The sequence below is a fragment of the Acinonyx jubatus genome, chromosome C2 (genome assembly GCF_027475565.1).
Source record: "Acinonyx jubatus isolate Ajub_Pintada_27869175 chromosome C2, VMU_Ajub_asm_v1.0, whole genome shotgun sequence".
Lineage (NCBI taxonomy): Eukaryota > Metazoa > Chordata > Mammalia > Carnivora > Felidae > Acinonyx > Acinonyx jubatus.
In genome coordinates this window covers 80,453,044-80,468,451 of record NC_069384.1, presented here as the reverse complement: position 1 = coordinate 80,468,451, position 15,408 = coordinate 80,453,044, and the positions used below count along the sequence as shown (strand labels likewise).

The window sequence follows — 15,408 nt, the reverse complement described above, 5'->3', positions numbered from 1 at the left end:
TTAAATACAAGAAAGTGCAAGAGTAACCAAAACATTTTTCAAAATATTTAAAAGCCCTACTTTTCACCACTGAATTTTCCTGCCAAGTACACTCTATGCTTTAAAACTACCTGCCTTATCCTAGATGTTCACTTGCAGGCAGAACTCAAGTTCTTACTTAAAAAAATGTTTGCCAGACATATGAGAATCATATTTTCTTAGAAAGTGGTTTAAAACATTACCTATAGTTGGCCCAGTGTTTAACTGGAGAGTGTATAATTGAAACTTATGTGGAAATATGTTCCTCCAATTATAGGAAAACGGGGACTAATTTTTTCTCATGAACAGGCATTATGAAATAGCATATACATTAAACTAAGATTGTCACATATTCAGCATACATACATTCTAAATTTACAAAAGGATTTCAGGGGTGCCTGAGTGGTTCAGTTGGTTGAGCGCCTGACTTCGGCTCAGGTCGTGATCTCACGGTTCGTGGGTTCGAGCCCTGTGACCTACTGACAGCTCGGAGCCTGAAGCCTGCTTGGGATTCTGTGTCTCCCTCTCTCTCTGCCCCTCCCCTGCTAGTGCTGTCTCTTTCTCTCAAAAATGAACATTAAAAAAAAAAAGGATTTCAGATGATTTAATACAACAAACACAATAAATTATTACATAAAATTAAAAGTATAAGGTACTTTATTTTTTTATTTAAAAAAATTGTTTTAACGTTTATTTATTTTTGAGACAGAGAGAGACAGATCATGAACGGGGGAGGGTCAGAGAGAGAGGGAGACACAGAATCTGAAACAGGCTCCAGGCTCTGAGCGGTCAGCACAGAGGCCAACGCGGGGCTCAAACTCACAGACCGCGAGATCATGACCTGAGCCGAAGTCAGACGCTTAACCAACTGAGCCACCCAGGCGCCCCAAAAGTATAAGGTACTTTATAATGGAAAAAAATTATTCCAGAAAACTAACTAGACTAAGGATGGTTGCTGCAAATGAGCTCCCAAAGAGCTATCATCATCATTAGATAAGACATACAAGTTTAACCAGTTTATGAAGAGAAGAACTTTTCCCTCTCACTCCCAGACAAGCCTTAAGGGTAGGAGATACTAAACATAATGGAGAGTCTTCAACAGTATTTTACAGAAGTTGCAGATTTTCATGGGCAGAGACTGCAAACCAGCAAGCCATGGGCCAGATTCAACCCACAAGTTATCATCTTTTTGCCCCTCACAGTATCTACAAAAATGTTTGAATTGTTGCCAATATTTAACATAAGAACTCTGACTTCCAGCTTCTTTTGAAAAACCAGGTTTGAGAACACTGGCCTTACATTTCCACATGGTAGTAGCTGGCTGAAGCCGACTGAAGAGATAGCCATCCTGTACTTCATAGAAACCCCTCCCCTCACCACCCCTTATATCACCTGCCAGTATTTGAGCGTGGATCCCGGTAAATATATGGTGGTTTCTTGTAACAGTCTTACAACAAAACTTGGATATATGATGTGACATCAGCAATCTTCGAAGACCAGTTTTCAGGAAGCTAGAAAAATGGAGTACAGGGCAAAGAGCAGAGCTCAGAGGGGAAAGCCTCCATGTGCATGTCTGTCTGTCTGTCTCTCTCTCACACTCACTCTCTCTCTCTCTCTCTCAGCATGAAAACCATCTAGGAGGCTCTTTAAATAACACAGAAAGCAAAGTCCAAGGACTTTAAGGACTGCCCCCAAGAGTCCTTGACCACAGGTTAAGAAATCACTGAGAGAATAATATATATTGTTTGAAGTAACATCCTGTTTTTGAACAAGACTCATGCATGCAGAACTGAAACTGTGTAAGGATGTATTAGAGTATAATGGTTTATGTCCTTTCTGACTTGTTAGGAGTCCATTCGAACCAGTCGAAAATATTTTGAAGATCACTGCTTCATACCTAGAACCACACCATATACCTTGCTTGATACCATATCAAGTAGGGATGCTCTCTTGAAGAAGAGGCAGGTGGGCCAACCTGCTTGGACCTCCTGAAGCAAAAACTTGTTGTTAATGAGTGAGTGGGTCCCATGCTACTAGACCCATCACTCAACAAAGTCAGTTGACGCTAATGGCTCTGTTGAGAACCAGAGTGCAATCATTGGCCAAGGAGTTCCCTAGAAAGTTCCTGACGGGCAAACATTCTGTGCTATTGATTGTAGAAAAATCCAAAGATTTAGTAGTCTGGCATGCAGTTGGCAAAACAAACATTTGTTACTAAAGCAAAAGTGACAGGCCATTCCACAGAAAGTAGATTCAGAAGTAGCAAAGGCAGGGTCTAAACTTTCCTCAAGAAAGAGCTTTGGATCTTTGGGAATGCCTGAACAAGGAATGGATTCAAGGCCCAAAACTATATACTATATGACAGATAACTTTCAAACTATTTCTCAAAGTGGCAAATCCCTTTTCTGAACCCAATTCTAGACTGAACTCCAATATATAAAACAGCAATGAATGTAGCTGTGTTCTGATTGAAAGGTAGTTAAGAAGCCAGGGTCTCCCAGGTACATTGTCCACTCCTTCCTTCTCATAAATTTGACATCTCCTCAGAATCCTAAGGCTTTGTGGAACATACTGTTAAAAGTACTGCCATAAGGAATAAAAGCACTTTGGCTTGGAAATTTTTAAGGCTGTAGTGTTAACATCTTCACCATAATCATTACATTTGAACTCAAGCCACAAATTTTCAATATCAAAATTGTTGTTTTGAAATCATTATTGAAACAGACATGCACAGCAAACCATTAATACAAAAATCAATGAGCCAAAGCACTAACTCTTCCTTGGCAAATCTCCTAAGATGTAAAAAGAATCATATTAGAACCAACCACCTGTTCCCAGTCTTTTAGAACCCTTAAAACAAAACGCTGGTTTCACTTACCTACTTCATAAAATTAAATCCCTACCTTCTTTATTTAAAATAATTGAGTAACCAGCACTTTTGTCATCTCAAACTTTTTGTGAATAAAAAAACGAATGTAAGTTTTTAAAAATATTAAGGGGCAAACAAATAAAAAGAATATTCACCAACTAGTATTTCGGTTGAGGAGTATCTACTCCTTCAGAGGGAGACTAAATCCTACGTTTCTGAGCTTAAACCTTGGTTTCTAAAGATCCTTGATTTTATCATCTTTAGCAGCAGCACAACTCAGAGTTTTCAAAAGCTTATTTTAAAAATTCAGTGTCCTTTATTCAAAGACATTACTATTAGTATGAAGAGAAAGGAGGAAAGAGTACAGTTAGATCTAGGAGAAGGGCCAGATTATTTATGCATCCACAAATTTTTTTTCTATCCTTCAACAGTATTCAAAAAATAAAAAACAACAAAGAAGGTTTCCCTTTATTTTTTTTTAATGTTTATTTATTTGAGAGAGAGAGAGAGAGAGAGAGAGAGAGAGAGAGAGAGAGAGAGAGAGATACACAGTGTGAGCGGGGAAGGGGCAGAGAGAGAGGGAGACACAGAATCCAAAGCAGGCTCCAGGCTCTGAGCTGTTAGCGCAGAGCTCGATGTGGGGTTCAAACCCATGAACCATGAGATCACAATCTGAGCCGAAGTTGGACGCCCAACCAATTGAGCCACGCAGGCACCCCAAGATGTTTTCCCTTTACAAAGAATAAATACAATTGCACTTTAGTGGGGCGGGAAAGTAGCCCAAACTTTCAACACTGGGAAATTCCTTCCCAAACTTTCAACTCCTCACAAAAAGCCAACATTTGACCCCCACTACCACTGAGGAATGTGTGTGTGGGGTGTGTGTGTGTGTGTGTGTGTGTGTGTGTGTGTGTCCGTCTGTCTGTCTGCCTGCCTCCTGCACTTTCCGGGTAAGCGTATGCCACAGAACCCATACATTCCAACACATTGAGCAAGCGCACACATGCCTTCCTGGCTTCCCCAAACCCAGCCACCTAGGGGGCACTCAGCTGGAGGCAGGCCTACAAACCAAGCACCTTCCAGCCCTGCCCAGCCATCCTCACAGAAATGCAAAGAGGAAGGAGAATGAGAGAGAGAGAGGAAGTGGCCAGTACAGGGCCTCATAGAAAGAAATGCAAAACCTTTTGTGGGGCAAGCCAGCCACATACTCCTAGAGTTTTTAAATGTCAAAGAAAAGAACAAATTGCGTGAGATTTCCAGTCCTGCTGTCACCGCTGGAATCATTTACTGTCTTGTACACTATCAGTGAGTACCAGTCTTTCCCCATGCTCTGGAATTAGAGAATGAACAAGCTACATGACACTGTTCACTCAGTCACCTGTGTTCCTATGGCTGCCTATCTCCTGTCCTCCTTCCTCCTTTCTTTCTTTCTAACTGAAGAGGTTAAAGTGCATTTTTTTCAGTGTTAAACTGTCTAATCTTCTATCTCCTACTCTCTCAAAGATGCACATTTTACTCCAAAATCTTATCCACACAATGACAAGGAAAACATTCATTTCTCAAATATGTATTGTTAAAATCACAAAGATCAGGAGGGACTCAGGTAAAAGGTCTCCATATAACACAGTTAGTTACAGCCTGTCCTCACATGAGCTTTTTCAAAGTATCTTCTATTTTGTGAATTGGCTTGAGGTTAACCTGTCCACAGAATCCCCGTTCAATTACATTTTTTTTTCCTTTGGTGTGCTTTTTGAAGGCAAAGAGCAAAGAGAAGAGGTAACAAGTTAATAGAAAGGTCTTCTCTGATAACATTTTAAGCTCTATTAGAGGTTCTTGACTGAGAAAAATCATTATTTTTATTTTTAATTATAATTAAGTTCATAAAATTATGTTATCAAAAAATAACATCTATATCTAGATGCACAACTCTTGCATATCTATTTCATTGATAGTATGATTGTAACTTCCACCTTGTTTACCTAAAACAAAGTCACCAATGTACTGTATAGTAGGTTTCAGTATTGTATCAAAAAGAACATATAGATCTTCCTACTCCTTGTGCTTTCACTGTTTCCAGGTGTTAAAAAGGTTTAAAATTTTCTAATGTTAATAAGATGAATCATCTTATGAAAAGCAATTTGTGAGAATCCCCCATTTTCCTTCTCTAAGCCATTTTTATGTACAGATAAAAATGAAAGCATGCCAAACTTTGTGCAACATTCTAGGTCCTAGACAAAAAAGGCTGTATTTTTCAGGATTTAAAAAAATATACTTGAGCCAAAGGCATGAATACAGACCTCTCCCCACAATGCATACACATTATGGCTTGTCTTTTTTTACACTTCATTTTCAACCACAATGATTTTTTAAAACATCTATCTTTTATAATTACTAATGCCTCTACAGTAAGACTACTTCAGAAAGTGCCCTCCAATTACGACTAACACTTTCAGTTGTTTCTCAATTTATATTAAATTAAATATATAGTGGACTTCAGCCTCTTATCTTCCTCAGCATATCTGTTGTATACATGTAGATTTTTTATTCTGCATTGGGAAAAATATACAAAGTTACCCTGTGACCTATGCAAACATTATCACAGCTCCTGCTGGAGGAGTAGTGCTGTTACTATGTTCCAATTAGGAGGCAGGAAAGGTAATAGGGCCACTGCTTCTTTGAAGCAAGCAGGTTTTGTCAGGTGAAAGGAGGGGCTGCTTTTGAGTCAGAAGCTTCACAGCCCTATCTGTAAAAGGGATGAGGTACAGATCTTCCCCGGTTGTGGTGAGGATAAAATAAGATACACATAAGGCCTGGTGTATCACCTAAGACACGAGCTGCTTTTTATTTTATTTTTTTTTCAATATATGAAATTTATTGTCAGATTGGTTTCCATACAACACCTAGTGCTCATCCCAAAAGGTGCCCTCCTCAATACACATCACCCACCCTTCGAGCTGCTTTTTAACTACTAGTTACCTTCCTTCGCCCATTTTCCAAGTCAGAACTGCACAGAACATGCAACACCCTACCCCAGACTATACTAACTTAAAGAAATGGGGGGTGGGGGGGGGTTGAAAATAATCTTCTCACCTATTGTTTTCTTGATCATGCCTTCCTCCCTCCACCACCATATAAATATGATAGCACACAACAGTTAAAGGAAACAAGAGGATAAATACAGGAAAAGTTTACAATTAAGGGGAAATGGACTGTACCTAACATGCTTATTTAGTATATGTTTTTGAGTGATTATGTCATTAATGAGGAACTCTGAAAACCTCATGGATGCTGTCCTACTAATACTCATTCCATCCCCACGGAGAAGCCAAAGGCCCGATTCTGTACAGAAACTGAAGCAGAGAAACACCAAATCTAGGGAAAGATCTGACAGTTACCAGGAAAACAAACCAGAACACAGTCCTGACCTCCAGCAATGGGTTGGTTAAAACCTGGGAAGAACACACCCAAGCAATTCCCTGAGCTAGACTTTCCTTTTCCACCTGGCTTCTAGTCTTAACCAGGGCTACAGCTCACTGCCTAATGCGTGCGGCTCAAGATGTCGAGACATACATCTTCCCTGGCAGTGTTCTATTTCTTAACACAAGGAATGCAGCCACTGAAAAAAGCAATATAACAACAACAACAACAATAAAATCCAACCCCATTTCTGTCTATGGGCAAGCATGGTGATAAAAGGAGGTAATGCTGCTGTTAATGTTTAAATTGACTGTTTCTAATTATTTTTTTCCTAAAAAAAAAAAAATAACAAAGTACAAATCATTCAGCATGATGTAAGAGTAAGATTGTTGCAAAGGGTCATTCACAAACAAATCTATTTTCAGTTATTTCCATTACTCTTGAATGGCACCTTTTGAACCATACAACACTTAGATTGACTTTTTTAATTTAAACAAGCGAAGAAAAAAAAGTCTCAGCACTGTGGACTGAGGATCAGAAGACCTGGGTTCTAGCCCTAGCTTTACTGTTTAATGGGTATGTGTCCTCAGGCAAATTATTAAATTTCTCTGAAACTAAGTTTCCTCATCTGAAAAAGGGGATGATATTAATTGTCCCATCTTCTTTCCATAATTATTTGGAATAAATGAAATAATGTGAAGAGGCTGGGACATCATCAGTATTATATGAATATAAGATGCAGGCACATAAAAAATATGTGTATCTCTCTGAGATAACAATAGCATTATTCACATATCAATGCATGGAATCATGAAACCACCTTTCTGAGCACATTTGAAACAAAAATTAAAAATCCAAGCTTCCCCCTAAGGCACACATTAATTATATGATAATGAGAAAAACTGAAAATACCATTCTCACTGCAATGGTCCCATACATATTTTCCTGGTCATTAGGTAACAACATTTCTTATGATATAGGTAAATATCAGAAAGTCTAAAATATGCATCAGAACTCTTTTCATTTATTGGACTTATTAAAACACCTCTTTAATGAAATGTTCTTGAGAGTAAACAATTCTAACTAATGTTCACATCTTCAGAATAAAGTATAGAACAGATAAATAGTAAGGAAATCCAGGAATAAATGAACAAAATGTATCTCAAAAATGCAAGCTTATTATGCAGTGAGAAATAGAGGCTTGGGAAGGAGACATGTATCTATTAAATGATGGGTTAGCTGGGTTAGCTTTTAGATTTGACTGCCTGCTATGAGTGCAAAAGCATCCATTTTCTCTGGTCTACTTAATCTTTACCTCCATATGCCACCAAACTTTACACCAAATTAAAGAAATAATTACTATATTCTCCCTCATCTTTAGAAGCCAAAGCACAACAGAATCTGAATTTTTCTATAAAAGAAAATAATTTTTCTTCACTATTTTATGGAAAGACCAAAGTACATGATCAAAACAGGAAAAGAAAAACCTTAAAAATAATGCTTTGAGCACTCTGCAATTTTGCTGCCCAAAATAGAACCCATAGAGTCCATGCCACCAAATGAAAATTATAACTTTGTAAGCATGAAGTTAAATTATAAAGTAAAAGATTTTTAAAAATATTTTAATGATGATAACTGGGAGGAAGCACTGTTATCTTTACTAGTAGGTGTTTGTTGTTTATTTGTTATTATGTTTTTCTTCAGTGATAGTGTTTTGAATGACTACCCAAAGTAATTGGACTTGAATTTCAGTGTAAAAAGGATAAACTTTGACTAATAAACTATTTGGGCATGTTTTGTTCAACAGAACTATCCCATCCTTCAAATTAAGAAGTCAATCATAACTTTTGAGACATGATGCTTTTGACTAAAAGTTTTAGGAAACTGGTTTAAAAAACTGGCTCAGCCAAGTCACACTACTCTGTTCTTCAACGCAGAAAAGAACAATGAAGACACGTTGGTGGCATTTAAGTGGAATTTTTAAAAATGTATTTTGAAACTTATAGTTCAACTTTTTTAAGTCTCCAAAGAAACCAGTCTAATACTATGCTTCTAATGAAATTGATTCCGTCAGAGTACTTGTTATGTAAAATAATCTACTGTCTTCCACAGTATAGAATTCCTAAGTGAAAATGCATATTCAAATCTTTAATTTTCTATCATTTATAAAAATGGCTTATAGATCATCAGAGCCTTCACAGAGTCACTGAGCTAACTAACTCTACTAGTGAGAAGGGATATCCAAGCAAAAGAAAGAAGAATAGATTGTGCATTGGATGGTCCTCCCAGCAGCAAGCTCACTGAAGAAGCCACACAGGTACCTGAGCCCTGGCTTCCACAAGGTTAAGCACCTATAAGAGTCATGCATCACTCAAACAAAGCAAATACTGATTCCCTTTGTCACAAAGTTCAAACACCTAGCAATTTTCATTTGCCCTGTCAAGACTGAAATCCAGAGCTATCGTTGCTCAGTTAAAGATTTCCTTCTCTTCCCTCCTGATACCATCTGTCTGAAACTACTGTCCCCCACAAAGCACACACGCACACAGACACCCATGTGCACACACCCCACTGAATCACAGAGATGACACACTTAGCTCAAATAATATCCTCTCACAACTGACCAATTGCTCATCTACTTTTGAGAATTCCATTAGAAGACTTGGAAGAGTGATTCAGCGATAGACAGCAAATATTTAGAAAGCTGAGAAGTATCAAATATGTGTAAATAGTTCCTGTAGAAATCTGAGTTTCATAGTTTTGACTTTTAATAAATGTGCCCAAGTTCCTATCCTTTTATGCACATTTCAACATCATTTACATACCCCCCCCACTTGAAAAACTGGATCAACCTCCATAAAATAAAAACATTTACTCAAAATAGTGAAATGTTGATTTTGATATGCAATTAGTTCCAAACTGCCTAATGTCCTTTATAAAAACTCTTCTTAAAGAAAATACATTATATCATTACGTATAAAAGGTGCTACACAAATATTACTAATCTTCTCTCATCTTTATGTAATCTCAGATTAAAATAATAAAAAATAAACCTTTGAGACTATCCCTTACTGGTCATCTTATACCCAGCCATAATTACAAGGAAATATTATTTTAAAAAACACAATTTGACAAATGCATCACATATCACCAAATCACCTTTTAGAATTAATGTTTATGTAGCCATTTAAAACTTTCATAAATTGCTACAATACAAATTTAAAATGGAGATGAATTTGACAAATTGGAAAATCAAGCAGTACATAAAAACTATTTTGATTTGTAGATTTCAGTGGCTTTTAATATTTAACTAAGTAAGGTAAAAACATCAAATGACCAGTTTTTTAATATTTGTAAGCTTGAATTTTAAACCTACACTACCACCTGAATTATCAACTGTTTTTTTATTGCTTCTATTTTAATTCTAATAGTTATCTCTTAACTTAAAGGTTACAAAAATGTGTAATTGTTTATGGCATAGCCTAGAACCATATGAAAAAATTATTAGCCTTTTTTAAAATGGGAAATGTAATGTCCAACTCAAAGCCAAATTAAAGTTATCTTACAGTTTGACATGTATTTTATATTAATATACATTATATCCACACATGGAATCTATTTAATTAAATTCAGGCATCAATTTTTAATTCAACAAATTCTTTAAATAGAAGCCTACCATATAATTTTAACCTAAAAAAATCTTTTCAAAATTAAAAATTGATGCAGCAAAAGCCTTTGTTGCAGGAAGGGCTTGAGGTTGGATGGTTTTTTTTTTTTGTTTGTTTTTGTTTTTTTTCTTTTTGGTATTTAATTCAACTATACACAATGTAGTACATACAAGCAAAATACAATTGAGATACTGTTTTCTTTAACATTCCTATAGGAGACTGAATTCATTTGCATTGGAGACAACACAATTACTGATTTTTAACTCATGAAAGACAAATTCATAGCTTTTTCCTACACTATCTCATAGTATTCACACCATCTCAGTGAAAGCATGTCTATACCACTTGGTTACTTCCTAGCAGTGGGCAGAAATCACATTTTTGAAAGTTTTGTTTCTCACAGAATCATTCAACTTTAGTTACAAAGCACATTCAGGTTAGCGTATGTTCTCGCTCCAAACAATATATGTGATGTGGGTGCATGTGTGTGTGTGTATGTATGCGTGTGCAAGTGTGTAGATACATATACAGATATGTACATATACATTTTTTTCCAACTAAAAACTCAACAAGAAAAATGAAATTTCTGTCAAGGCATTTTCCACAACTTTTAACAGATTTTTAAAGCAATTTCCAGTTTCTTCCTCTTTAAGCAATCTTTGATTCATATACACTACCAAGAAATATGAATAGAGAAAAAAGATCCAAAGATTTTTATTCAGCAGAGCCTGAAACCAACTTAGAAAGTAAAAAATAGGTGGTGTGTCTATGATTTACATTACAATAATTTGCATCTAATAAGAATGAAACACATGTGCCAAAAAGAAAAAAAAAAAAAAAAACAAGAGTTTTCTACTTCTGATGACCCTGAGAATATAACGGTTATATAGTCTGTCTACTATAATAGCACATATAAAATGATGCTAGAATGACATTTAACAAAAGACCCAATTGGTAAGCAAATGGCATGCCAATAATTTCATAACTTAAGATAAAAACATCTCCTCCCAAATTATCATTAGCTTTAAAAAGTCTATTTGGAATGTAAATATTAAAACTCATTCCTGAGAGCAGAAAGAAATCAGAATATAAAGAAAATGAGCACTCAGTTGTTGAATGATTTTTAAGTAAGCAAGCAATGAGGATGAATTGTTTTCTTCACATTTTCACTTCAACTAACACAAAAACCACATATAGAACTGACTTAACGCTGACAAATTTGCTTCTAACTTGTTAAATTTCATGGAAATGCAACAAAGGAACACCAAAATAGTCACCATATAACATAAAAGCTTTGGTTTCAAATGTCACAGTACCCTGCTTTTTGAAAGCCAGCACCGTGGTAGTGCCCTGTACATGAGAACATACAGCTGCTTCATCCCAGGGGTCTGAGCTCAGTACACAACACCAGTCATTAGACATCTCTCCCTTAGCCTGCAGAACAAGTAACTAATTCCTGCATTTTAAACCAATAAAGTAAAGGGGGAAAAAAAAAGAGTAAAGCCATCCAATCAGAAATGATGCAACCCTCTAAAACAGCAGCTTATGCATACATTTGGTATGTCAGACGTCTTCAGTGTAGTGAATCATACACAGCGCATTTTAATCTACCTCCTAGGTATTTTATATTGCCCACATGTTCAAAGAAATCTTGTACTAATAAGGCTGTTTAAGTCCTAGTTTGTTCTTTATTTAATTAATACTAAAAATTGGGGACATGCTTTTAATTCTGAACTCTTACATAAACACAACAAAATTAGTTAAATGACACTCTGGCTAACAGCAAATAACTCCTGCATTTTGAAAGAAAAAGTTTAGAAGAAGTATACTTGTGAGAAGTCTTAGGAGATGTTAGTAACTTTAAATTAGTATTTTACTTACATTGCAACATGAGATAATGCACTTCATAACATGAAATGAGACACCAACTCACCAAAGTTAAAATTCTAGTGATTTTTTTTTCATTAATTATAACCCAAAAAAGGACTCAGAACAGCTATACAGCCAATAGAATTAGGCATTTATAGAATAATAGCCCTTCAAATGTTTTAGGTGGTTCTTTCAAACCTTGTTCAATATTTTCATCAAATTTTCAAGTGTTGTAAAAGATGAGTGATTTAAATTTCTTAATAAATACTTAATACATCAGAAAGCTTCAACTTGGATTTCTCAGGTAAAAAAAAAAAGTACACACACACATATATATATAGAAGTATACAAATTTAGAATACTTAACTGAAAAACCAATCAGCTACACATTACATCTGTTCCTAGAGAGAAAAACTAGCTTTATATTTCATTTGAAACTGCAAATCATAACTTTTGCCTTTTTTTACAGGCATAAGCTTTCTGATACGCCACAATCATTTGCAAAGAAGATATTCTGTTGCTTAGTTAAAATAAAAGTATCTGAAAATGAGCCCACAGTTTTTTAAAACCTCTTCAACAAAACATCTAAGTATTTATAAAATTATTATGGTTTGTTTTAGAATCTATTCAATCCTGGCAAAAATCAAGTAAGTGGTTGCACTGCTGAGTATCAGAAAATGTAAAGGTGGCAAATCAAAGACTTAAGAGTTTTCAGTCCAGCTACTTAATGACTAATGGTGAAGAAATGTATGTGAACGGGATATAAACTAAGTTACAACACATGGGAGAAGAAAAAAAAAATCTAGAATGAGTAATAAAGGGGCCCAATTTAAAGTCCACAATAAGCTTTAAACAAAGATGTTCTCCCTCATTCTCTCCTCACAGAGATATTTCTCTTGCAGGCAAATCACTGTGGAGAAATCCAACTTCCACAAAATTCTTTACTCCTTCATTAACAACAGTGCCCTTAAATGTAGCTACAGAACTCACAGAGATACTTGTTTAGCTTCAAACATATCTTAAAAGCAACAACAACAACAACAAAACGCTCAGAAGCAATATTCAGTAGTCTCAGGGACTAAAAAAGTCTGGCTTTTTAACTGCCACCCATTCCAAACAACCCACTTCTTTACAATGCTATGCAAAATACTGACCTCTTACTGAATTATTTTATTATTCAACATTAATCTATCTAAAAAAGAAAACTAATTAATCGCGAAGTTTAGTTAAGCAATTTAGTTGACAAAGTAAATATTTACTCTTAACATCTCACAGGAAGTCTTGACAAGCATTTGTAGCCACTGTGCTGGGGGTAGGGGTGGGAGTGAGGGGTGGGAGGCAAGTTTTGATAAACAAGTTTAACGGTCCCAGCGAATTTCACACAGCTAGAGTTCGCCACCCCCCACCCCCCAATAAGGCACCAGATATTTTCCAAGTACAGTAAACACCTTATATAATGAAAGTAAAAAATCTAACTTTCTAAACTACGTTATCTCCACCAACAAAACAAACAAAAGCAGTTTTTTAACTATAAAAGCACATTTTTAAAAAAACTGAGTGTACTGTGGTATTTATACGTTAAGCCCTATCACAAAATAACTAAGCAAAATATATTTACCTGAGCTTTTTAGAGACTGAGTAATCAACTTCCATGATTTTCCCATGCAATTCCACTTTACCTTTAAAACAGAAATTAAAGCACTCAGAACCTTCCTTAGATCAAACCGGCGGGGGTCTAGGAGGGGCACGCACAGAACTCCACGCTCGGGCTCCGCCTTCGGGCGCCCTCAAGGGGTCTCCTACCGGGCTCGAGCTGGGCAAACTTGGTTGCCAGTGGGAAGCAAGGTGGGCGCCCCGTGTCTCGGGACGAGGTGGGAAGGGCGCGAGCCCGGATCCGACCCCAGGTATAGCTGTGGGTGGCATTACCGGAAAAACAAATTTAATAAAGAGCGGCGCCAATTTGAAAGGATGAGCTCATTTGAAACTCAAGCTGCAGGGCTGGCGCGGCCCCGCTCCTCTCCCGGCCCCCACCTCTCCATTCCGCTAACCCGGGCCCCGAGGGCTCCGCTGCGCTCCCCTCCCTGACTTCTCCACCCGGTGGCCCGGAGAAGACGCACCGAAGCCCCCCACCCACCTCCCCCCACCCCGGGGCCGCAGCTGCGAGAGCCCAGTCCCGGCCGGCTCCAGGGTGTCACCTTGGCCTCGCCGCCGCCCCGCCCCCACCCCGCGCACCCGTGGGGAAGGGTCTTCCGCCGGGCCGGGGCTCGGGGGGCACAGGCTCCCGGCCTTGGGGCGAGCGCGGCTCCGAGCGGTGCGTGTGCGAGAGGGAGAGTTGGTGAGTGCGCGCGCGCGCGAGTGTGTGTGTGTCGCTCTCCGTCTCCCGTCTGGGCTCCAGCGCTCTCGCGGGCCCCCCGGTCGCCTCTTTCCCGGTTCTCAGCCCGGGCCCCCACCGAGTTGAGACAGGGCACCTCGTAAAAAGGTGCTTCTGGCCGAGCGGGAGGCGGGGGGACAGGCGGCGGAAAGCCCCCAGCCCCGAGTTCTTCTCAATAAAATCGGACAAAAAATTCAGAGAAAAATAGGAGCGCTTGAGAGACGAGCGAGAGGGGACTAAGGTTCGGGAGAGGACCGAGAGAGATGTGCCGTCGTGCAGGGATTGGGGTTGGGGGAGTCCCGAAGCCTTGGAGGGGATCATCAGGGTGGCGCCGAGGGGGTGCCGAAAGTGGGGGACCGCGAGGCGAGGTGGGGAGGGGGCTCCAAAGGAGAGTGCGGCTCAGGGGACGCCAGAGGGCGAGAGGTCCCGGGCACGAGGCAAGGATAGGGGTAAGGTCCGGTCAAGAGAGAAAGAGATGCAGGATTGGAAGGGGGTCCCTGACAAAGGGGGTGACGCGAAGGTCAGGGAAGAGAGGGAACGGGGGTTCTCTGAGGATGGGGGTGGGGAAACTCTGGAGAGCAGCCCGGGAGCATAGGGAAGGAGGGGTGCCCCCAGAGAGCGAGCGAGCCCCAGGCACCCTCGGAGCGGCACGGGGGTCGCCCCAGGGCTGCGGCTGGGAGGGCAAGGGGGGAATCCGGAGCGGTGGGGGGAGGGGAGCGGGCCGTCCCGGGAGCGGGCCGGCGGCGAGAGTTGAGGGTCTGGTGCGTGGAAGTGAGTGTGCGGGCGCGGGAGCCCCCGCCGGGCGCCGCCCGCCGGGCTCGGCCTCCCTCCGGGCGCCGTCCCGGCCTGAGCTGGGCGAGGCGGGGGGAGGGGGCAGCGGCGACTGCTCACCCGAGAGGGTCTCGATGGCGCGGATGGCCCAGTTCTGGTCGGGGTAGTCCACGAAGGCGTAGCCGGACTTGAGCAGGACCTGTCCCGCCAGGGGCAGCTTCCTGTCCCCGAAGAGCTGCCGGAGGTCGTCGGCGGTGACGGCGGGGCTCAGGTTCCCGATGTAAAGCTTGTTCATCATCCGTCTCTTCCCCGAGAGCCCGCGGCTCCCCCGGCCCGGTACCCGGCGCTCCTCGCCTCCTCCGCTGCCCTCGTCTCTCCTCCTCCTCCTCCGCCCCCCCTCCCCGCCCTCCGCCCGCCCGCCACCC

At 39.9% G+C, this 15,408-nt stretch overlaps 1 protein-coding gene across 4 annotated transcripts in view; it reads right to left on the bottom strand.

The window, feature by feature from the left end:
• IGF2BP2 (insulin like growth factor 2 mRNA binding protein 2) overlaps window positions 1-15,393 on the bottom strand; it is a 165,175-nt gene extending 149,782 nt beyond the window's left edge. For 2 of the 4 annotated variants that reach the window (XM_027061250.2, XM_027061249.2), the window contains exons 1-2: window positions 15,104-15,391; window positions 13,460-13,520 (exon numbers count right to left, since the gene is read on the bottom strand). In XM_027061250.2, the coding sequence (XP_026917051.1) occupies window positions 13,460-13,520; window positions 15,104-15,281 (239 nt within the window). In that variant the 5' untranslated portion in view covers window positions 15,282-15,391. Of the gene's footprint in view, window positions 1-13,459; window positions 13,521-15,103 lie in introns of all 4 variants that reach the window. The other 2 variants (XM_053221109.1, XM_053221110.1) reach the window with 2 other exon arrangements.
• Window positions 15,394-15,408: the final 15 nt, after the last annotated feature.